Source organism: Tyto alba, unplaced genomic scaffold (assembly GCF_018691265.1).
Source record: "Tyto alba isolate M040663 unplaced genomic scaffold, T.alba_DEE_v4.0 Super-Scaffold_21, whole genome shotgun sequence".
Lineage (NCBI taxonomy): Eukaryota > Metazoa > Chordata > Aves > Strigiformes > Tytonidae > Tyto > Tyto alba.
Window position 1 is genome coordinate 5708817 of NW_024881295.1, and position 25471 is coordinate 5734287.

At 41.8% G+C, this 25471-nt stretch overlaps 1 protein-coding gene across 2 annotated transcripts; it reads left to right on the plus strand.

The window, feature by feature from the left end:
• The first annotated feature begins 905 nt into the window (after positions 1–905).
• Positions 906–25416, plus strand: CDPF1 (cysteine rich DPF motif domain containing 1). 2 transcript variants are annotated; one of them, XM_042795208.1, is made up of 4 exons: positions 906–1231; positions 12214–12337; positions 14535–14646; positions 20566–25416. In XM_042795208.1, exons 2-4 carry the CDS (start codon positions 12225–12227, stop codon positions 20713–20715), a joined length of 375 nt encoding a protein of 124 aa, XP_042651142.1. In that variant the 5' UTR covers positions 906–1231; positions 12214–12224; the 3' UTR covers positions 20716–25416. The 2 variants fall into 2 exon arrangements, with proteins under 2 accessions (XP_042651142.1, XP_042651141.1); XM_042795207.1 differs by having other exon boundaries at positions 913–1615.
• Positions 25417–25471: the final 55 nt, after the last annotated feature.

Genomic DNA, 25471 nt, shown 5'->3' on the forward strand with positions numbered 1-25471 from the left:
GCTGACCACGGCTTGCTGGTCAGCCCCCAGCCAGCTGCTCACTCACTCCCCTCCCAGCAGCGTGGGGAGAGAATTGAAGGGCAAAAGTGAGAAAAACCCTTGTGGGTCGAGATAAGGATGATTTAAGAAATGAAGGGGAGAAAACCCCAAAACCACGAGTGATGCAAAAGCAGTCACCACCTGCTGACAGATGCCCAGCCAGTCTCTGAGTAAAAGTTACTTTCGAAAAAGTTCCCTCGCTCCCGTTCTCTTGCTAAGCATGCCCTTATACCTCATGGCATCAGTAACCTCGCCAGGCAGAGCCGGTACACGCGTGAACTGACGCCCGTTTCACAGAGGTGATGTGTAAGGAGTCAGCTCAGGAGTGTGAGCAGGGCTCTCACCTCCAGCCGAGCACATGCTAACATTAGAGCAAAAATGGCCCGAGATCTGAAAATGCTGATAAATCCTTCCTACTCAATGAGCATAAGGAATAAAAAAAAGGAAGGATGAGTTGTCAGACTGGGGCCCAACAACTAATAACAAACCTTCACAACACTGCATTGCATCTGTGTGCTGAAGACTTTTTACAGTGTCCTTTGGAAGAAGTTAACCATCGTCTACAAAATCCCATTATATTGTCTGGTGGGGTGGGGGGGTAGTAGACGTCTGTATTGTAAAACTGTACCTGCACACTTGTCACTGTGGGACCTCCTGTAAGGGAAGACTGTCCAACACAACTGGGAAGACTGGACAGCTTGGTCAAAACCCGTATTTCTCATTCATAAAGCTGGGGGCATCGTCCAGGCAGTTCAAAGTTCAATTTGAATACAAACAGGCCTTTTTCTTTTTTTTTTTTTTTTTTTTTTTTTTTAAACCTCATCCTCTTCACGACGCAATGAGTTTACGGGGAGCGATCCGGCTGAGGGGATGGCGTTGCCTCTCGGCCCTCAGCCACTCGCTCCTTGCTGCAGAGGCCGCGGCCCGGCAGGACCTGCCGTTCCCAAAGCCAAAACGTCCTCCCGCCCTGAGCTCCAGCCACTTTCTGGGTGGGGTCGGCCCGTTCCGCACCCCACGATGCGGGGCCGGTGCCGGCGGCTGCCCGGGGAGGCCCCGGCCTCGCGGCCCGCGGAGGCGCTGGCCCTTTAAGGAGGGGCGGCGCTGGGCCCCGAGGCCGCAGCGGCAGCACGGGAAACCGGGAAGTGGTCGCCCACCCGCCGCCACGCGTGGGTCGTGGTCGCCGGCGGCTCTGGTGGGTGCCGCGCAGCTCGGGTGGGCAGAAATCAGCGGTTCTGCGCCGCGGCCTGTACGCGGCTGCGGCTGAGGCGGGCTGCGGCCTTTCCCGCCGCTTCCTGCCCCCCGGGAAAGGGGCTGGGCCCAGGCCCTTGTGGCAGCCAGGCCCCGGTGTGAGGGCTCCCCGGGAGCGGCTGCCGCTAATAGCGAATATTATTAAAAACAAAAGGAGCGACCCTATAACCTCCCTTCAGCGTGTCTGGGATCTGAAGAAGGCTTTTCTGTTCTGCTTACCAGCCGGGATCCCTCTCTGGCGACAGCCCGCCTCAGGACAGGACCCGGAGCGGCTCGTGTGTGGCCGCGGAGGCAGAGCACAGCGAGTCGGCGAAGCCTTGCTGCAGAGGTGGGAGAGCAGAATTCAAACCCTGCTTTGCTTGGAGCGGGGAAGGTTCAAAATCATCACACCCCACCGCCGCAGTGCCAGGCTCACTACGGCATAAGTTAAACTGAGTTGGAGGGACCCTCCCTCCCCTTAAAACTGCAGAAGCGAATGTGAGGAGAGTTGTAAACTGAGAGACAGCATGAGTCTCCTGAGAGCAGCCTGCTGACCAGGAGACACTCGTGATTCTGGATCTAGAGCCAAAGCTTGATTCTCATTTATTTTCTACACAAATGTTTTAATATAAAGTATATTCTTTGTTTAATAGAATGTAGTGGGCACAGATTGCATTTTGTGGGGAACTTTGTGAGTTTGAGGTTGGAGCTACAGGATGCAGCTTTTGAAGGGTACTGGGGAGAGGATTCCAGGGAAGTTCAGAGCTCTTTGAGGGCATTGCTTTTGAACATACACAAAGAACAAGCTTTAAGTAGTCTAGGCAACTTAGGGAAAACCCTTGTTTCCTCTTATATGTAGGCATTTCGAATATGAGGTTGCACTTGAGCAAGGTGTTGATGGGATCACAGCTTCAGACTTAGAAAACCATAGGGCCATGGAAACAATCAGGTATTCAACTCCTCTTGGAAAAGCAGGGGAGGTAGGAAGTTTGCAACATGTATGAGAGATGGGTACCACAGTTTCTCTCTGAGTTGGCTCTGATAACTCCAGTAAACATCTGCATATCTCAGTGATGTTAGAAATGGTCTCTCTGCTTAAGGAGAGAGGTTAATCATGTGGGTTTCCTTCACACTTAATCCAGACTTGCTTGCTGACGCATTAATTGTCTCTGAGGCCCTTGGGCTGGTAGGAGTCTCTATACAAAATGCCATCAGAATAAAACCAGTTGTGCCTTGGGTATGATGGGCTAAATAATATTTTGAGCTGTATTCCATCTCTAGGTATCTGTGCGTCGAAGAATTGGATTTATGTACTAGCAGTTAGTTATGCCAGTACTCGTGTCTGTGCATTGGTTACTTTTTTTTTCAGTTAGGGTTTTTCCCCCTGCGGTAGTGTTACCAATATACCACCTTGGAGGGACCACTAGAAGTATACCAGTGCAAAGATACCATATGCTGATTAATTTCCCTTAATTGGTATAGTTTACAAGTTGTATTAATATGAATCCCCTTTTGTCAGCAAAACTGATTATAACATGAAAACACTACACTGACTGTATTCTTACAGCTGAAATGGTTTGTTTTATATAAACAAAATTTAAGACCTTTATGCTTCTGGATCCCATGCCAAAAATGTTTTCCTCTTGCCTTAATTTCCTACGTAAAGGGAGAAGTTTGCCAGGCGAAGTAGCTATTATGACAAGAGCTGTATCTCTTGTCTCACTTCATGTCTTGGCTCCAGTAGAGTCAAGATACGCATCTGTGATCTCTACAAATATGACAAGGTTACATCAAGAACAGTGGAGGGAAAGTTTTACTTTACTTTGGTTAAACTGTAGGTTTTATTCTGCACAGGCACAGCAATTTGGGGTTGCCTGGAGATGTTTTCACCAAAGAAGGTTTTTGGTTTATGAGAATGGTAGGAAAAGATTTGGATTCTGCTGTTAACCTGACTTGGAATGAAGTTTTACTGCCCAGGCTTGTTGAGATGCTAAATTTTCTAGCCTGTACATTACATTTGCACTGGCGTGTTTGCTAAAGCAATGCTTAATCAGAAAATCAAAAAAGCTGTCAAGAGCCCCAACACTCAATAGGTAAGCACAAACCTGAGATTTGGATTAAGAAAGAAACTAGTTATCTGTGCAATTGTAACAGTTTAGCATTGTTTTTTGCTCTAGGCCAGGATAAAGCAAGAAAGGGTCAGTGCGTGATTTATGTTCCTTTTTCTCAATACCTGGTGAAAGCATTTTTCACATGTTCTTTCTGTTTTCTTTTTTACTGGCCAGCTGGCACATGAACCGTGCTGCCTCCTATAAAGTCTTCTAACTACATACCATAATAATTTTCCACTAAGCTTTCTTTCCCATCTCTTCATTTATTTTGTCATAACTTTCCTAATATTGAGTAAAGTTATTACTAAGTAACCACTTGGTGGTATGCATATGTGCCAAAAGGAAACATGCATTTCAATCTGTAACAGACATCATGGCTTTCTTAAACCCTATCTATCCATCCTCCCATCTATCCGTCCTCCCATCTATCCGTCCTCCCATCTATCCGTCCTCCCATCTATCCGTCCTCCCATCTATCCATCCACCCATCTATCCGTCCACCCATCTATCCGTCCACCCATCTATCCATCTATCGCTATGGCCAGTACTTTTAAAAACTCTTAACGTAAGTATACAGCATATAAAACTTGAATCGAGACCTCATCAACTCTGCTGCTTAATTAACTCCGATCTGCAGTCCACACTTTCCTCTTGGGCCTCAGTGACATCTTAGACTCATCTGTGGTTGCTGAACAGACAGAGGTCTGAAACCAAAGGAAAGTTGCTTAAATATCTGTGACACAGTGCAGATTCTGCTAATTCTCACTGGATTTTGACCTCGGGCAAAAATGAAATACTGCAAAGGTTTTGCATGTCTGCCCTCCTAGCATATGAGCCAGTAGCAGCAGTCTGTTCTGGTTATAGTGAATTCTAGGATCCACACATCTCCATCCATGATTAAATTTGTCACATGAAAAACCTGCCTTCCTCCTGGTTTACCTGTCATGAACAGAGCAGTAAATTTGTCCAAAAGAACTTCTGGAAGGAAAGATCATAAGCACATGTGCTCTGGAGAACAGGCTGTGCAGACTACAGAGTATTCGCAAAAGAAGTGTCCTGGCTATCTAGGGTAAAATATGTCTCCAGTGGTCTGAGAACAAGGATTTCTCTGTCTCCTACAGAAAACTATGGAAGTGGTTCTTCTATATGTGCCATGATGCCTATTTGATGAGCATATCAGGTGTTGAAAGAAGTGCAGCCTTAGTACTTGCATGTTTTTTTAGGCAAAGTAATCCAAGTACTGGTTGGGAAGCAAAGTCTTTCTGAGAGGAGCAAACAGACTAACCTGGAAACATGCTAAAAATTCATGGTGTTTGTGCCTGGCTGAATTCACATTATTTCATATTGCTACATGGCTAGAAAACAGCAATTTACTGTATGTGTGAGTCAGGAAGTCTTGAAGCTGCTAGCCCCTGACTGAAAGACTAATTTCCACTGTAAATTGTAATCAGAGGGGCAAAACCAAAATGACCTCTGTGTGAAGGTTTGAAACAAGGCACCTATTTGTAAGTTCTTGTGACAGAACTCCCAGCAAGTGCTCTGGAAAAGAAAACTTTCTAAGGGTTTAGTGACAGCGGACTTCTTTGCTTTATCAGACATGCTGGAAATACCTCTCTTTGGTATTTTCTTGTGCTTGCTGTTCGCAATAGCTGGGATAACAAAACTTGAGGACCATGACTTTGAGAGGAAATGGGCACAACCGTAAGGTGTGGGGGGCTATGTGCATGAGAAAGTTACATGTATAGTAGTACAGGTCTTTATTCTCAAGCTTTCTTAAAGCTGACACTCTTTACCCCGTACCTCACACCCCTACAGTAGTTTTGTGTTTTCTTTTCTTTATGAAGGTTTTATTTTACTTCGTTAAGCAGTCATCAGCTTGTGCTCACTCCTAACAAATTCAGTCACATTTTACTGGAAAGAATTCTCTTCCCCAAGTACGTTAACTCCGAGCATTTTGCTAGTCTCAGGGGATAGTAGGCATTAGCTGTCACTGCAAGGACAGTGTAACATGCAACCCCACGTAGTGGGGGCTGAGTATTTCCTTACAGGACCAACTTTGTTTTCTGTAGGGAAATAAATCACTGAAGCTGTATTTATTTCTCTCAGGATTATGTCAGGTTGCAGTGTCTTATTTCCCAAAACACTGTTAGCCTCTCATCATGTATTTCCACTAAATATTGGTGTTCCTATTTTTAGACCCTGTTGGAAAGTGTTGCACTAAGTTTAGATTGTGCTTAGCTGATACTTTCAATGGCACATATGTGGCCCTCCATAACTTAAAGGACAACTTAAAAGGAATCATTATCACTTAAATATTAATAGACCCTTACTGGCTTGTTCTTCCCCACAATGGATATTAATCTAACAAAGCTGTAACAGGGAGCTACAGTTTGGAAGGAAGACAAAATCAATTCAGGGCAGGGTGTAGCCTATGGCCATAGCATGCGCATTTATTGTGGGAAGAATACCAGGAGGGAGATCTAATGCAATCAGACCTCAGGTCTGGTTTCCCCATTTTGGCAAGGAATAACTGTCATCCAGAACTGATGTTCACTTCAGTGAACACTTCAGTGTTTGAATCTGTTACCTCCTCTCCAGCAAGTCCCTATAACTGTGCTGTGAGAAGAGCAACAAGCTTGCATTGCCTTCCTTTAATTTCTAGGCCTTTTTATGTATAGAATGGTAGAATGACATCATGGATGATGATGCGATAAGATTTGTACTCTGCTTAGGAAATCCTGTTGGAAGAGAAAGAGAAGGAAGAGGAATGAAGGGGATCAAGGAGAGAACCAGATATGAACGTTCATTAATGGGGGTGGGGGGTAAGGCAAGGAAGAACTTATGACACTGTAGTTCTCCCTCCTCTGTCAGGATTTTGTTCTGTGACACAGCAAAGAGTTCCACCATTCGCTGTGCCTCTGCGACCTGACGTGGAGATGGCCTCTACCGTGCATGCTTGGCCAGCTTGCTTTTATTTTATTCTGTCATTCACTCTTACTGTGTGATCCACTGTGCTGGGCTTTTACAACTGAGCCACTAAACAGCTGAGGTGCTGAAGCGAGAATTCCCCGCAGCCGGTGACGGCGGTACAACCTGTCACCGGGGCTGTACGGGTCCGATGTGTCCACTAGAGGACAGTGGTATATACTGGTTAACGCCCCTGGTGCAGCATTCCTGTGTGAAGCTGTTAAATTCTCACCTCATTTGAGGTTCTTCCTTATTAAATGCTGTCTAATTCAGAGATGGATACCTGCCATATTCAAGAAAGGAATATTTGGACTAGATTTTCTCAAGCGTTAGTTTCTCAGCTTTGTTAAATCATGCATCTTATCAATAGGTGCCTTTTTGAGATTCATCTTGTGTTCGTAAAGCCTTTTTACCTAAGGGGTTTGAGTTGCTTGTCTCTTACTCCTCTCTTTCTTCTGACACACCCTGTTCAAACATTCCCTACAACTGTTCAGAAAACATGCTCGCTTTCACATCTATGACCTGTTTATCCTGCTGCCACGGGGAATCCACATAAGCTGTCATTAAAAAGCAGGGCTTGGGGCCTGCTGTATGTCCCGTACCTAGAGGGAAGCTTGTGTGCTGCAGTGATCTCAGTTCCTTCAGAACAGAGAGAGCACGGCAATAGCAGCACCATCCCCCTGGCCTGAAGGGAGGAGTTGCTGCAACAAGTCAAGGTTTAATTCAATCAAGTGATCTTTGGGAGAGGTAATAAGGGTAAAAGTTCCAAATGACCATGCTGGGTGAAATTGCATTCCTGGGCTAATTTGTTATGCTGAACCCAAGGTAAGTCACCTCAATTGTAGAGCAGGGAGGCAGCCAACAGGTGACCTAAACGTGCCTTCAGGGCAATAACATGAAGGAACTGGAGTGAGAGAGTTGTTCACCTGGGGATTAACTAGCAAGTAAGAAGGTTCTGCTGTTTCATCTATTACCTGAGCAATTAGGCAACAGATCCTTTTCTGAAGGAGGTGAGTGCATTCCTGGTGCTGAAGCGTATTTAAATGTATATCACACCAAACACTGCAAAATAACTTGGCGTTTACCAGGCTATGAGCTCAGTGGCTCCTACCCTTCTATTAGAGAGCGCTCCTTCCCATCAAGAATCAAGCTGTGAATATTTTAATAGGTCATCATCATCAACAGTGGATACTGTAGGAAAATCTTGGCAGGTAAAAACCAAGGGTTTAATCGAAAAGGATTAAAGGTGTGTCAATGTTGGTTTTATCTGACATCCTTTCAAATCAAAGTCTGCATCTGTTTGTAGGCAGTTTGTTTCTTGTGGAGTTTCTCTAGTTTATCAGTGACTCAGAAGTACATGAGTCTCCTGTGGAGTTTTAAGAGGGGCTTAACCTATGCATTGTAAAAACTCATGCTAATGAGGTTTGATGCAAAGAAAATCAGATTACTTATCTGTGCTGCTACTTTGCTACTGACCCTGACAATTTAATGGTGATTTATTATTTCTGGCATGCCTTCCGGGCCTGTTAGCAGAATGCTCCAAGCAGAACTGCGTTGAAGTTTTTAGGAGTCCCTAGAGAAATGCACTGAGAGCCATTTCCCCACATCCATATCATGTATCAGTCAGCGATGGCGTGGAGAAACACTCTTACAGCACTGTCTAATCCGTGCCTTTTTTTTTACTGCAATTATTTCCTTAGTATGGCCTTCAAAGCTGTGTGCGTTACCTTTCACCATGACACGTGGGCCAACCTCACGCTTGTCCTGCAGCGTTCTGGGCTTGACTTGGCAGGTTTCTGCTGAGCATGCTAGTTCAGCGTTTGCTTCGCAATCAAGCATGTGTGGGTAGCTGTGTTCTTTTCAGAAGAGCTATGCATGTGCTTGAAGTAAGTATGTGTTTAAGTACCTTGCGGCTTCCAGCCAAAATGGCAAGTACTTGGGCAGAATTCAGTTCTAAGCAAGCTGTTATAAAAGACTTCTTCAGTACATACCAGCCAGCCAGATAGCTGACATGTTACTGGGACGTGGTCGTCCTTCAAAAATTTTCAGGGAAAAGAGAAAAAGGCAGTAGCACTGGTGATGATTTGAGTCGCCTGAGGTCACAAATTTGCCTGTCATTATTATGAAGGGATTAGTGCCCTAGACTTCTGTCTCCTCAAGAGATCCTTCATCCTCTTATTGGTATGCTAGAAAGAAATGAGTTCTCACTCGTGCTTCGTATGTCTGCTTGGAGGGGAGGCAGACACCTTGTCATAGGTGTCATATCAGGTATCGTGCTAATGTGGTGTATAGGCCTAAACCAATGAGCTTACTTTGTGATAAAAGAATGTCTGTCTTGACTGGTTTTATCCCAGAACTGCTTCTGTGCATTTTCTATCTGATGTAAAGATACAGTTCTTTTAATTGCATACGAGCTTTCTGGAAGTACTAGAAGCTTTGTGAGAGACTGCGTCTTAGGACTTGTCTGCATGGTGGTTTAGACTAAAGGTGTGAAGCACATACATAAACTCAAAGCTTATTACATTTGCCATTAAATTTCTTTCTTCGGAAGGAAAATGGCTTTACTTTGTTATACAGCAAACTTTACTTCTGAATGGGAGCATTCACTCTGAAATCTATATGTTAACTTTACACACCTTGAGTTAGTGACCTTAACTTTCCCACGTGTTGCTGCAAAGACAAGCTCTCAGGACAAGTGATGTTCCCAGTGAAATAAAACTTGGTGCAGCTGATACCAGTGACTTGTAATCTGGGAGTAAAATGGAAAGCATCATAAATTCATCTGTGTCTTGCAAGCAGGATCATATGCTTTCCAACTGGCATAGCCAAAAATCTGTTTGTACATAGATATCATTCCTTCCCAGTGGTAGTCACTGAACAGATTCTATTCTGCGTGCCAATGGTCTATAAGAGAGCAGGTGTTTCTATATCTAACGTACTTCAGCTCTGGACCCAGGGCTGTTATTTTGACTTGGAATCAGGGCACATTCATTCCAAAGTCTATGATCCTCACTGCCATAAATACTCTTTTTTTGTTGTTGTTGTTGTTGTTGTTCATGTTTTGCATTATTTTTAAGAAAAGAACACCATGATGGTCTTCTCTATTTGATTCAAATGACTTTCCATACTCTACCTTTGTGGGGTTAATTTTTTCCCCTTTTTAAAAAAAGTTGATTACAAAAAATTGCATACAGTGTTCTGGGCTGAATCTCATTCAGATACTTCTTGGTATTGCTACTGACTACCTACAGAAAAGGTAAATGTAGGTGTATTTGAGGGACTTATCTGGTAATCTTAAAATGCAGGGTTCAAAAAGTAGACTTCTTAGTTGAGTTTGTGTGCAGTTTGAAGAACTCTGGTTTTAATATACAAGGAGAAATAGGTAGCATGTACATGCCTTATACTTAACTGAAAACTCTGAAAGCATTTTAGTTAATTAAATTCTCACAAGCATCCCTCTGAGGTAGGGAAAATACATGATATCCAAGGGTTACATCACTTTTGAAAAAATGTAATTGCCCAAGGTATTAATGAGTTGGATTTACTTATTAAACCAGTATCCAGCCCCATTTGTGTTACATTTGAAGAACTCCCTGTACTAATGAAATGCCAGGAATGACAGTGGAAAGGCTGGTGGTGAAGGAATGATGGGGTAAGGGAGATTACTCACAAAATTAAGTTTCAGGATTTAACAGGCTATGGCTTTCTGAACTGGGTGTCTGTTACGAAGCCTCTGTAATCTCTGAGGATCTTGGGGCTCCCTGTTCTTCTGGAACATTAGATGACAAGTAGTCACAACTCTGCTTCACCTTGCCCCTAATTCACCTTAGCAGCATATGTCTCTAAGGATTCAGTTTCACCACATAGGGTGAGCAGAAATAGCAGCTTACTGTCATTGAAAGGGGGAAATACAGGTCCCTCATCTCAGCCCTCCCTTTCTCCTCACTGTGCAGTTTTGCCGCCTTATCTTGTACTATGAGCAGTTGTTGGATTCCTCTGCAAGCCCATCTAGTTCCCTGAAACAAGAGAAAAAAAGACATTGGAAGAAAAAAAGAAAGGTAGTTTTTTAACTACATTATGAACTAGTGCGATGAAAGAAGAGTGAAACCGTAGACCAAGGTGTTTGATGTTGGATACCAGCTGCCCACTCCCTATGTTTCAGGATGTTTCACATTACCTCTGGTCCTAGCCTGTAGACTGCATGGCCATTAGTTGGGCATTCAGGTTGGAGTGTATTAGGTGTGCTTCTGGAGCACATCTTTCAGTTTAGTTTCATCTGAAACTGTCCGGTTTGTGTGCTTTAAGACTGCTCCACGATGCAAACCAAATGTGGTAAGCAGGGACAGTCAGGCAATTTGTTCCCAAAGAAAACCCCGGAGCTGAGCTAAAACATAGAGATGTGGCCTTAGTGAAGTGAATCAGCTCTGGAGGGGAAGGGTATGGCTTCAAAGCTGGAAGAGGGGGAATGACCTGCTGTCCTTTGGCAGGCTGTGCATCTGCTCAGCTGTGAGCACACATGATCTAACTGCTGAGCTGTTGCCCAAATCTGAGTTCCCAGTGCTCACCTTCCTACCAGCTTGATGCCAGCTCCACTTCACTTAAAAAAGCTGACAGGTTTGCAGTAGAAAACTGCATGCCATGAAAAGTGTGAGGGCTTTTAGCTAAAAGCTCGAGTTTTCTTGCTAACTGCAAGGTGAATGTGTCTGGTCAAGGAAGTGTTGCAGGTGAGCAAAGACATCCAGTTTACACACAAGAGATCACATTTCACTTGTGAATTGGTGCAGTTTTGGGGCTTGCACATGGTTAGCTGTGTTTGATCTGATCATGCATAAGTGCCAAAATCAGTCCTAAAAGCATACTTGCCACTCTGTGCTTTTCGAAAAACTCGGGGTGTGACTCAACTAAAGTGGCCCTAGTGCCAGGTAAGCTCCCAAACGTCAATCAGTGACGAAGATATTAGACAAGTCAGCTGGTAAGCACCAGAGTTGATGAAGCATGGCTTCCTACATTTTAAATCTCATGACTGATAACTACACCTTTTTAATGGGTGTCTGAAGTTTTTCAGACAGATAGATGGACAATAGCTTTCCTATGTGCAGATTCTCTGATTTATAGAAATATTTGGGTATGCTCCATGAGGATAAAACAGAGTCTCTCTCTTCTGCCTATTTTTATAAAAGCTATAGGACCTAAACTTTTTTAAAGGTTCCTCCTCCTCTGTCCTGGGTGGCTTGAATGGGCCAACACTCTATCTAAGCACAGGATGATTACATCAGCCTCATTTCCATAGGAAGCCAGATAAGAATAGGGAGCCAGGGTTAAGATTCCAAAACTATTCGAAGGTGAACCAGAAGCAAAGAAAAAGATGTAGTAAATCATTGCAACACCTACCTTCCTAGTACCTGCCAGCTGAGCAGGGTCCCAAACCCTGTCATGGCTCCATTTGCAGTTTGTGGGAGGAGACGAGCATTGCAGAAATGGATTGGGATTCTGTGCAGCAGATGGGGAGCTGTTTCCCGGGAAGCACTTAGGGTGCATAGGCCTCAGTTGAGCAAAGGGTTTTCCAGATCACAGCCATGTACTTCATTACCTAAATTCTATGGATCGAGTTCCAAATTAATAGGTCAACTTTATAGTTAGGTTCCCAGGCTGCAATTTCTAAACCTAGCTAAGGAATTTGGAAATTTATCTGGGACATGGGAAACCAACCTGATTTGGGAGAAAAGATTTACTAATCAAGCTTTGCAACAGTCAGTTTTCCATGGGGTTTTAATTTGCATAGTCAGATGTCCCACATCAGTTTAATCTTCTTGCAGGCACGTTTTCAGTATTGCATTTTGGAGATGAAAGATTTTTGTGTTTCTTATAGGTAGCTTAAAGATGGATGCTCCCAAAGAAGTTCAGCCTACAGGAGAGTTCACATGTCAGCTGTGTGATTTAACAGCTCCATACACATACTATGGGCAGAAGCCACCAAACACACGCTCTATTGTGTAAGTACAGTTTTTCATATTGCAGACTTCATTTATGCTATGAGCATTAGAAGCCTTGTACTGTGGAACGATGTGCACTGCATGAACCCAGTAATGTGCCATGTTGCCCCTTAAGATGAGGCTTGGTACCTAAAAGTGACTTTCTTTTTCCAAAAGGAGGAATTGTCAGAAGTTGTCAGCATCGATAGCAAAGACAAAAATCAGCTTTCTCATCCTGCTTCAATACCATGCAAAGATTTGTATTTAACCTATTTCCTAACCTCACTGACCACTCTACTGTTTACCTATGCCATTATTTTCTTACTAGAACACTGTTGACTGTTAGCCTAGCATTTCTGGGAATAGCCCTCTCCTCACAGCTGTGTCAGCTGGGCAACACGTAAACACAGCATAAATTAAATACATATGGTAAAAACACTTTTAAAGAGCTGTTTGACATGACGTGGAGTTTTGAACAGCAATGCTTTTTTGCATGAGTTAGACAATTCTTTGGCAGATCGTCTGACATTAAAGTATGTAGAAATTTAGTACATATTTACATTTTAGGAGACTGAAGCCTTTTCCATCTCTGCTAAATAGGGATAGTTTGACCAGAAACTATGCAGTTATGACTTTGTCTGCAGACATTAAACTCCCTGTAAAACAAAGCCCTTAGCTTTAAATGTATGAGTAGCTCTGTTAAGGCCATTCTGGTCAATGAACCCATCGGGCAAACACGGTTAGGAACTCCCTGGAACTGGAAGTCAGGCATGTACTCAGCATTTCACCCCACTAAGACTGCTCAGTTTCTTACAAAATGGAAACAGCTGTTGATCACCACCTGCTTGGGCAGCTGTATTTTTATCATTCCAAATCCCATGGTGCTACTGGTTTTTCCCCTTCTACTCAGCAGAGCAATGGCCCACCTTTCATCAGGTCCATTCTTAAGGAGTCTGGATCAAAGCTGAACATGAATCCTAACTTTAGGTTATCCAAGCTCAGTGTTAACATCTCATCTTTATTTGGATTGCTGAGATTCAAAAAGCAAAAGAATAGTGCTAAAGCATAACAGTTCTGTACATGCATATAAGAAACAGCTTTCTGCACTATTGGTTTGCTTTCCGGCCTACTCACATGTCCTAAATGCAGTGCTGCAGGAAACATACACCAGACATGAAGGCTTTACAATGGCCAGGCCCCTGCACTGATGATGACTACATGAAGACTGTGAATCTTGCAAAGGGAGCTTTGCAAAGGTAATCCAGTCTTTGTACACTAGGAGACTTGTTGACAAGGTGATCTGCTATGTGAAGATGCCTGTTCTTTCCTAACAGTGGAAGGCTTGAGCTGTATCATTTTTTGTTTGAGTGGAGAGGAAAAGGAAAAAGGAATGCACTCACAGATGCACACATACGTGTGTGTGTCTATGTAGACAAGGAGAAGGGAGTATGAGTTAACAGAATACCATATTACTTCAGAATCCAAGTTTGATTTAAGTCCAAGGATAAACCAGCCCTGCAGGGTGCCCTGTGCAGACAGACACCCAACTGACTTCTGTAATATTTTGCCTGGGGCTCCCAGGAAGAGTAAGGCCTTAGTCTTTCCCAGGAAGGTTGCCACATTATTAGTAAATGCACTCCCTTAATATCCTGGAGCAAACAGTACAGTCTGTGGTATAAAGTAAGCATATTTCAGATCATTGCAATGCTCTGTGCCAGTAGCTCTCACTTTCAGGGGGTGGAAACCTTAGCTTTACAGCAGTGACATAACTAAGAGCAGTAAAACCTTTTTATTTTATACTCACATGCACACAGCTTTGGAAGAGAACTTCTAATTAAAATCTGTGCAATTGAAATGATAACTTGACAAGGTACTGAAGTTGGCCATGCTAAGGAGTGCCTATTATAAAAATGAAAGATAAAAAAATACTTTAAGGTAGAGCACTGAGAAAAACATAGTAGGATAATATTGAGAGACTCATCAGTTGCCCTTATTTTGGAAGATAGATAGAAAGTGCAGTATAGCACTGAAGGCTGCCACAGTGTTGGTTCTGAAGAGAAAGGGAGCTGCTTAGCTGCAGCATTGCCTCATGTACACCACCAGGCAGAGCAAATCAAGTAGAAATGGCTGATACCTTCTCAGCTGCCACTATTTCCCTATTTCAGCTTTCCCCTACTGTGAAACCTACTCTTAAAAGCCTGAAATTACTTTCTTACAGGCTTTTGGAAGAAAGCTATGTCATGAAGGATCCTTTCACTCCTGACAAGGACAAATTCCTCATCCTTGGGTCTCATTGCAGTTTGTGTAGCAGACCAGTGTGTGTTGGTACAGTAAGTAACAAGCAAAACAAGCTTCTTCAGTAATTTCTTTTTGTTCCAGTCCCGGTGACCTGATAGGGAAAGACCAAACAGCAGAAACCCAAATTGTGTATTTTTAAGGCAAGCTAACTGTATATTCTCATGGATTCCCCCAGATAAAGTTTGTTGTATTAAGTGAAAATGATCAGCACCTTTAAGTGTTCTATTTACAGATAAGCACAATCCATCCTCACAAATACAATGAGTGCTCTTTTCCACTTTCCGAGCACAAGGAAATGCAAGGGAGATCACATACCACTTCAGGACCTCTAAAGTTCAGCAGATCATACTATACCAACAGTTGATTTTTTTTCTGTAAAGGGAATATAAATGTCTATGGATTGTTAGGTTCGCATCCACAGCACAGGGCTGCCATCTGACTTGCAAGAACTAATGTAGAAAATGAGCAGGGAGGAGAGTTGTACAGTGCCATGATAGCTCTCTGAAGAAGAAGAATGAATTTGAGTAGCAGCTGGTGGGCAACCTTAAAACTAAGAAATATGAGTGCAGCCCAGAAAGGTGTTAGAAAAATACAGTTGTCTTAATTCCTTCTCCTCCGTGCAGAACTGGCCCCTTTGTTTGCTGTGAGCTCAGAGCAAAAATGAAGACAAGTTAATACACAAGTATCAGTGTTCAGAGGCTGTACTGTGCTTCTTTGAGGCAGTAGAGCACATTGAGTAAACTTAGGTTCCACTCCTTTCCCTTGGCAAGCTAATTCTGTGCTTGAAAGAGACTGGGGACACGTGCAGTAGTCGGGGCTTATGCATGATTCAACCCATGAGGAGATGTCACCTGATGGTTTACACAGACAGCGGCATGTATTTTACACCAGACACCACTGCCCTAATAGCAGCCAGATCCTGGCCTTCTCTTTCCAAGTGCTTAAACCTAGAGTGCAGCTAATAGCAAGAGCACACCTTGGTGTTAAGTGTCAGCTTTAGCAGTTTTCAAATTCAGCCTTTTCAGCCCATTCTGTAATCGCAGTGGTTAGCAGCCAGTTCCAGCATCGTGATCCCTACTGCAGGTAACTAGTACTGGGAGTTTTAAAACAAACAGAGCTGCTAAAGACTTTGTGAAGATGTAGACTTTTTTTTTTTTTTTTTTTTTTTTTTTTTTTTTTTTTATGTTTGGTGGCCATTTACAGTTCTGGTGGGACAGAGTAACACCTCTGGCCTCCTCAGTCCATGAGGTGAGGTAATCTGGGCAACTGAGACAGCTCCTATGCCCAAGTCAGGCAGTTTCTGTGTGAGGACTTGAGGAAATTCTCATGAGCAAAACAAAGGGTCAAATTACACTGACAAAATTTAGAGGGTTGGACAGACATAGAGCCAAAAGGAAATTGGCACACTCGGACAAGTTTAGCTGCTATTCTGACTTGCAGGGCATTAGCACCAGCAATGGATTTGGTCCATTGTCCTAAGAGGAGCGTGCAATAGCACATTTCTCCTGATTAGATTTGTTTCCTATGTCTGAAGTCCCTTATTAATTTAAATTAATTTAAATTAATTAAAATCACCAAAACATCAGACTAGAGATTGCAGCTAAGATTTATTTTTTTTTTTTTTTTCCTTTCTGCAACTACCTGAGGACTATCTGGGAGTTGGATGAAGTGCCAGTGCTCTCTGGTTATGTCTTTGATAGCTGGGCTCAAGTTTCCAGAGCCAAGTAGCTCAAGACAGTTTTGTGGAGACAAAGCTCACACGTGAGCAAGACCTGCTTGGTGACAATGTCCCTGTCTTGGCTGGCAGCTGACTCACGCCCGCGCACAGCCAGAGGAAGAGGCAAGCGCAGCTAGTCAGATAGTTTGGGCTGATGAGCTTGATTCCTGCCCTGACATGTCAGGTTTATCCCTCCTTTTTAAACAGCAGAGGATTAGCAACTCAGACACATTTTGGACAAACTTGAGCACAATTAGCTATTTTAATTCCCAAATGAAGTGTCTTGAATTTATGAAGGACTCTACATGTATTTCCAAGTTTGGCAGTTAGAATCTGTCAGAAATAGTGTTTCAGCCTCTCAGTATCTTTCCACACAGTGTGCATTTCTGAATGAAGGTGGGGCTTTTTCTTTTAAAAGATTTATTAATTATTTCAGCTAATCCAGGGCATGGCAAGGTATAGAGGATATTAGCAGTGAGCTAATAGAATCCTCTCCTAATCTTTTTGCCATTCCTGCCTAGTGTGGAAATATGTCAATCATTTACTTCTTGTTATCTGAGTCTTCAAGATTCCCCTGATGGTATCACTCAAAGCAAAACCTTGATTGTAAATAATTGAGAATAAATTTCTTACCAAACTGGCCAGGCCAGATAGTGAATCACACATATGACTATAGTTTCAAAATGTATTTAGCAATACTGCTTAGGTAACATTGAAAGAGATCTGCAGAAATGATAATTTGTGCTTTAAACACCCACACCACAAAATAGGTAAACACATACTATTCCTCTTTCATGTAGGGAAAATTAAAAGTCCAGAGAAGTAAAAACTTATCCAAGGCAGTAGAGAGAGCCAAAGTTAGGATAATATCTCTGTGGATTGGTTTTGGTTCCTGCTTGTGCTTGACCCAAGTAAACCAACTCAGCCCTATACTCAGTGTTTCCATAATGTTACAACACAAGACTTGCAGCTGAAGAAAATAATGCTGGCCTGGGCTTCTTTGGCAAAGACACTGGACCAAACCAATGGAAAGTTTTCAGTGACAGGTTGCTTTCATTTTTATATTAATTCAAAATAGTACTAGACTAACCTGTGGCAAAATTAAGACTTTTCTGACCTTAGATTTGGCAAAGGGATTTGCTTTAATTTGCTAGCTTTTGTACCTAAGGAGGCTTAGATACAGATCAGATTTTCATGAGACAATCCATGCTAGCTGAAGTGTCTTTCCTTGCAGTTGCTGTGCCAGTAAAAGTCAAGACTTAGCAACTGTTCTGTATAATGCTCATAAGTCACTTCAAATACTCTCTTAAATCTCACACAGTTAATTTACTCCAGTCATGTTGCAGTGTACATCACCCTGCTGAACCAATCTTTAGCACAACATACTGGTAAGGGCCATTATTTCTGGTCCAACTGGAAATAATTCTAATTACTATGTCATGTCTTAAAACATGTCAAAACCCTACAAAAAGGAAGATAAAAATGCTTCTAAAAGTTCTTGGGAAGGTAGAGTGCCCTTCTTTCTGTTTCCCTTTCAGAAAAGGGCAGAGAAAATGGCATAATCTCACCATATTAGTAATTTAAAACAGTTATTTCTTTTATTGCGACATTTCCTAAAAGTAGGAAAAGAGGTGGCTTTTGGAGAAGAAAAGAAAAAAGGGAGCAAGTTTCATCCCTTATCTCTCACCTCAGCAGAAGGTGACTGAACACTGACCTTGGACATGATTGTAGGTATTAAGTGATAAACATAATACTACAGCTACTTTCCACTCAACTTCCAGTCATACGAGGTCAATCCTGGACACAGTTAGACAGAACCTTTCCTTTACATAGAATTTCCTTTACAAGTGTGGTAAAGATACTATCTCTGTACTTTCAGACATGATCCATATCAAAACAGAAATAAACTCTAGCAGCATGCTTTGGCAACTCAGTTTTGCCTGAATTGGACCATTAGGTCTGAAATTGAAATGGCTCCCTCCTATCTTGGTCATGGAATGGATGAAACATATTAAAGAATTATCTGATTAGACACCGAACCCTACCAGGATAATGGTCAAAGAAGGGCTTGACTATACATAAGAAGTGTAATTTATAAGGATTTAAAACAACAGCTAGGCTGAATAATCCCACGACTGAGAGGGGAGGACTAAGAGTGCGTGGACCCAGTGCCCACATGTGCAATGGTTTGTATTTATGATTTGCGTAAGTGCCATTGGCTAAAATCAGCAGAAGTTGGCAACTTGTGTCAGCTAGAAGAATGCAAGCTGAGCACCTGTGTATCTGTGAGGAGCTGCATCCTAACGTTGGAGTTGCCCCCCTGCAGAACGGGGGACAAGCCTCTCCCCTCCTTTGCCATTGCCCAGTGGAGCGGTGTCCATCCCTCTGGAGCCACGAACTTAACCTGGAGGTGGGGGGAGCTGTGTGCCATTTTGCAATGCAAACAAGAATAGAGCGCCAACTTAAACGCTAATCTTCCCTGTTTAATTGGCAGCTTAAAGTATTAGGGATACCAAGAGGCAAAAAACAATAGGCTCTGGAGGTTGTGCAACTGAAATACAGTTTCAGGGCTTTTCAGAGACCAAAGCCTCACACTAGCCCTGAATATGAAGGTGCCTGGCAGTCAGTGCAGAAAAAGACAATAGATGAAGAGAAGTTGTTCCTCAGGCTTGAAAGTCACACAGAAGCAGGTTGATTTTGATATAATCATCTGCTCAATCTACTGCTGAAGTCCAGACAGTGACATGGTAAACAAAAGCAAGAACAGAAACACAGAAATATCCAAGATTAGCCCTCAGAGAAAGGCAAATGACCATGGAAAGAGAAAAACTTCGCTATTTAGGTAAAACGCATGGAATCCATTACTCCCCAAAAGATGTCCTGATCCATCTAAACTGATGTCTTTATTCATGCTTAAATCCCCAAGAATAATCCATCAGCAACACCAGCTCCAGCTTACCCACTAAATCCTATTTGGAATTTAGTGATCAGCATGCCAGGAGAACCATGGACTTCAGTCTCGCCACAGGACAAAGGAATAATACATTAATAAGCTTCTCTTCCAGTTGTCTGAACTCTGTACCGCAAATAGATTAAAATATTCCATTAGTTTTGCTTCTTGATATCCAATAACTAACATCTGGTTAGAGCTAACCAGTTGAAAAATAAATACTGGGTCTGTAACACTTGTTAACCAAACCAACTGTGAACGAAACATGTCAAATTGTAGTGTCATTCCATTTCAAGGGCAGGGAGAATACCTTCTCTTTGTGCACAGCAGCTTTTATACTTTGCCATCAAGAATTCAGAGAAGAGACATCAGCTCAAGCTTTAGTACCATGTATGTTTTTAATCAGGAAGTACGTTTTTTCAAGGTAAAGGTGGGTAATGGATGAAATCTTAGTTGAATTGTCTCAGCCAAATTAATTTCACCTAACCATTCTGGTTATTGGATGCCTCTGTGATATTAAGTATTCTCCTAGGGCAATACAAGCACACAGACTAATAGAAAGAAGAGTAGTTTTTGGGGGAGTTACAGAAAAAGAAGCAGCCAAAGCCTGTGAGAGCCTACAGCCCCTGGCCCGTGTTCTCTCTACTTGTGTTGGCCATCAGGCCGTTTTTGTGGAGACTGGCAAGGAAGAGCATTCTGAGGCTTCAAGTGCAGGAACTTGTGGAAGACCCTCCCAGGAGGGAGAAATCTTTGTGAGCTAAGATTTAGCTTTAGAGGAAGACTTCACTATTTAGGTAAAAGCCATGAAATCCATTACTCCCAGAAAGATGTCCTAATCCATCCGTACTGATGCCTTTATTCATGTTTAACTCTCCAAGAATAATCCACCAGCAACACCAGCTCCAGTTTACCCATTAAATCCTGTTTGGAATTTAGTGATTACTCCAGGAAAACCATGAATGATTCCTGAAGGAGAAGCCACTTGTAAGGAAATGTGTTACTGTTCTCTGTAGCAGTGAGCTGATGAAGGCCACGTCTTTAAAAGGAGCCACATGATAGCTGATTTGGTTAGCGATTGTTACAGACCCAGGTTTTTATTTTTCACCATTAGCTCTAAGCAGATGTTAGAATTATTGAATAGGAAGAAGCAAAATTGCTGGGATATTTTAGCCTAGAAGAAGAATTTAATTTAGAAGAATTCTAAATATAAATGTGGTTTAATGAGACTGGAACTTAAGCAGTTCCATTTTGTGTATCCTAATAATAATATTATTTTCTTTACAGGAATGTAGTCTGTTCTACTCCAAAAGGTTCTGCCTCCCCTGTGTGAATGAAAACCTAAAGGCCTTTCCTTTGGAAATACAAGAAGATATGGATAAAAGAAAGCCCCAACAAAAATCCTTCCCCTGTAAAAAAACGGATACAAGAACATAAATACTGAAGGACCGGGGGGGACAGTTCTTTGGCTGGGGCTTCCGCTTTCTCTTTTTGGAGACTATCATGCTGCTCCTTTTAAAGGAGTGACCTTCATCAGCTCACTACTACGGAACACAGTGACACATTTCCTTACAATTGGCTTGGCTTCAGACATCATCACACAGCGATTGCAGTGCCAGCAGTATGGCCTTAAGGTGTTGAAGAGCCAGAAGGAAAGACAGACAAGCCTGTTGTCACCACACAAAAGGCATGCAGTAAAAAACTGAACAGCGTATAGCACAGGAACCATGTCCAGATTTTCACATTTGTTATTTTCATGTTTTGTGTTGTTCTTGACGCTCCTACAGTGTTATGAAAAGGCGAGACAGATTTTTCTGACTTAATTCAGTATACAACCAAGAAAGTCAGTATAAACCAATTGTTAACCTGACAGTGCTATCCTGATAAGGTTATAGTAGGCAAGAAATTCAAAGCTTTAAAGTCTAAAGTAAAACTGTTATGAGTCACAGATACCCATAGAAATATCCAGATTCTTCAAGATTATAGTCTCAATACTATCACAGTATTAAGACTTTGGAAGGTAGGTGCTCTTATAATAAAATACCAATATAATTAAAAAAACACCAAAACAAAACGTACGTACAAGTCACTTGCACTTGCAGTCACTTTCCACTCCATCTTCCAGTTCATGTCAATACAACAACAGGAGAGGACCCTTAATACATCCAGTTTATGATTTACAAGTAAAGATGACTTCCTTTTCACTTTCACATCAGGTCAGTTAATAAGCTTAATGCTTTCCTCAACTGGGCAATTAAACTGCAGCTAGAATAGGGATTTCAGAAACATAGTTTCAGTCAAAAAAGGGTGAAAAATTGTTAGGGAAAGAACAGTTTTAGCTCAAAAATTAGCTTCTCAATTATCTGTGTTGACTTTGTCTTAATTACAAGGAAGATTCAGGGTGCATTTATGTAAAATCACTTAGTCACACACCTTAAGGATATGTCTAGAATGCTCCCTAATCAACAAACAACATTATTTACTCAAGCTTTTGTTGGTCATTAGTTCAGAACCTGTTAATGCCTTGGTTAACATCTCCTGTCTTCTCAACTCTTCCATCCGCATCATTTATCCTATGTCAACATCTAAACTTGATCATTTTAGAATGAACTGCGTGTCTGTTAAAAAAATCATTATTTCAGTGAGTTATTTTTAATTCTTTAGGACATTTGAGTGTCCTAAAATCTGTTTTGTTTTTTTTTTTTTTTTTCTTTTCTGAACCTAGTATATTGATTTCCTATGTTGAGGACTAGAATTTCTTGTTGTTACTAGAGGAGCAATAATGGACCTATTTTCTAAGCTCTAGGTGCTTTAAAACATAAATTACAGAGACATCTTTAATTGTGGAAAAAAGATACATATTAGAAGTCAACATTTCAGATACCTTTTTGTGGTAACAAGAGACTACATTTTCAAAGAAAGTGATATTAAACTTATTTGAAATGGGCAGTATTAAATTTCAGTTTCATGTTAGACACACCAACTTTAAAAGCTGTAGTGTACCTATCTGCTCTGTAGAAACAACAGAGGCATACCCTATGCTAAAACCACAACTGTAACGAGAACAAGAGCTGCTAGAATCATAGCACTTTTCCATCTTAAAATTGTAGTCTTATAATCAAGCTGACAAAAAGCAACGTAGTTATGTGAGATCACATACTATGTTTATACCAGCAAATGTCTTTCTAAAACTTTTTAATTTCCTGTATTTCACAATGTTTGCAACAGGTTGTATCTGAACTCTTAGCTTGAAAGTAGGTTTTAAAAGCCTGACGAGTGCAGTTCCCCTCTAAATGAGAATGTGCCTTTTGGTTGTATGATAGGCAAGTCTGTCTTGGGACTGGGAGATGCAGCCACTAACGGGCTAGGAAGGATCTAGTGTCTCTGAGCTGTTTTCCCTCCTGTTCAACCTCTTGCCCTTTAAGAAAAAAAGCAGTTAACTCATTTATTCATAACCATTATCTGTGTCATCATGACATGATAGAAGAATCATCTAAAGCCCTCAGAAATTACCCTTCCTTTAAGAGCTTGTTCAGTTGAACTGGAGGGGTAGTAGACTCAATATTAACAGGGAGCAGAATCTGTAACTACAGAATTTTTCATTTGGCCCAGGACAGCTCATTTAATTATCCAGTGTACACCAGAAAAGGCCAAGTTAAGGCTGCCTCTCTGCTTCACAGTTACCTGGTTATACATACCTTTTTGGTGAAGAAAATCGTACTTCCAGCAGGTACCACCGAGTGGTTCCGTAGACCAGGGCGGGCAGGTATGTTCTGTCATCTCTGGGCTGTGGTTTAGGGAAGGAGGCTGACCTACGTGCAGTTGGGTATTGCCTGAAATGACAAAGGGTTATTATCTGTGCACAGCTGTTAAAACTTAGGTAGTCCACATCCTCATATTCCCATTGAACATGAGCATTATGGTCTCTGTATCATAATGTTTCTGTATATATGCGATTTCACAGACCAAATGCCATCACGCCCACACTTAGCAGCCATGAGGCCTACTCTTCAAGATATGCACAGCCTTTACAGTTTGGTTTCATCAGGTTCCTCAAGTACTCTCTGCTACTCAAAATCAGGACTTCCATGCTCCTGAGCATAGCTGATAAAGAAACCTGATTCTTTATCCTCTGCTGTAATTTTCACTTTAGCACTCTTCTATCACCTTAATAATTCCCCAGATTCTTGAAGGGAAAGAATTATCATCTGTGACATATCCTCCGAACCAATTTAATTGAAGCCATGCTCAACAAATTAGTTCAATGCTTGCTGAATTCAACAAATGTCTCAAGCTGGTCATACAGTCCGTGAGAATGGAAGGACACAGCAGGATGGTGGGTCAGCAGACAAACCGATGAAATATATAAATATATAGATATATATGCAAAGTATATATGTATGTTGCACACACATTGCTAATTTAAAAGGTGTGTCTAACAGTAAATCTGTAAGCATCAGCACTTTAAAGATGCTTCAGATACCATTCTGCCTTTAAAATGTCCTTGCAATACACACATCTTATTATGTAGTAAACATACTTAATGCAATTTGTTAACAGATACTTGATGCTAACCCCCAAGAAATCTGGGCACTAATCCCACCAAAGGTTGCTTAATCCACTCTTGTTCACTACTAAAAATCAGCATGATTTCTCCCTGGTATAAAGTAAAGCAGCTAAGGGTTTTCTGAAGCAGGGCCTGCGTATACCAAATTAAGGCAAATCAGGTTAAGGTGAAATCCTTCAAGTTCTTAATTACACTAGAGCAGCACAAAACACACGTTCACACCACTGGTACTATCGTGAAAGGTGCAAAGGGTGTCAGGGTTCCAGGGTGCGCCAGCACCCCGCACCGCCCTGCTCCTGACTCTGCAAACATTTACACAAGCTATCCGTTGAAATCACAAGTGGTTGTACAAGAGCGCGGAACAGAACTCCGTTCGTGTACATAAAAGTTACTCGTGTGTGCACTGTCGTCAAATGAAGGACCCGGGTAAGACTTGGCAGCTGCTTTGGATAATGTACGAGGAGCAGCCAGCAGAGGGTAACAAGTATGTTTGTCTCAAAACCATGACATTACAGTGACTTACTTTCCTGGAAATAAAAGATCAGCACAAGTCATTAAATTAACTTTTAAAAATACTTTATTTTTTTAAAACCATTAAGGCAAAACCATATTTCAAATTAACTGTGTTTACATTCAGTCTTAAAGGATGACTTTTTTTTTTTTTTTTTTAAAGTACATAGGTTCCTACCAGTCTCTATACAAACACTATAAATTCAACCTCTTATTTTTAAAGGAGATGGGGAAAAAAAAAATCAGAATGTAAAAGAGAAAAATGTTTAGTTCAAGTTTTTTCATCCTAGATCAGTAGGCTGGTAACATTTGAGAATGCATCATCATATTTAGATATATGTAATTTTTACATTCACGAGTGCAAGAGACTTTGTCTTTCCTATAAACCCCTGTGAGACCGGGACTTCCATTCTTTCTTGAAAATGTCATGTGCACTGTTCTGACAGAAAGAAACTTGGGAACTTGGCTTGAATTAGTGGTTTTTTTTTTTTTTTTTACTAGGAAACAAGCATTCCATGAGAATTAGTTTGGCTACTCCCTGCAAGAAATGGCTGCTCTAAGTTCCATATTTACTGTAATAAAATGTACCTAAAAACTCCTAAAGACGTGGGTGACTGGAAACAACTATCTGGGTTTTTTTTTGTCTTTAATACTGATATCTTTACTATTGATATCCTGATTTAATTAAACACTTGCCAAGTGATTAGGGTTTGGCAACATGAACAAAAATGTGCTTTTTTTTTGTGTCAGATCAGATAACAAACAATTTGAGACGTGATAAAGGGTTTTAACATCGTGATGTAATTAAATTGCTACGTTACATTCCTAAAGAAAATTCAGAGCAATTGTCTGTGAAAGCTGTGAAGTAGCAGGAGCAATGTGAAACGCAGCTGATCTGAGAAGCTGAAAAAACAGACTTTGTCAAGCAGTTAAGAGGGGCGTTCTTGTTAAAATCCGTAATATTAAAGCGTTGGTTAGATCTGTTACTACTAAAGAAATAAACGAAAGCCATCAGTGCACTTCCACCTCTGAAACCAGAATAAAGCGTTGGTGGCTGCAGAGCCGGAGCCCTGGCTTCCCGCAAGATGCATTTCCCGGGGGAGCGGGATGGGCCGT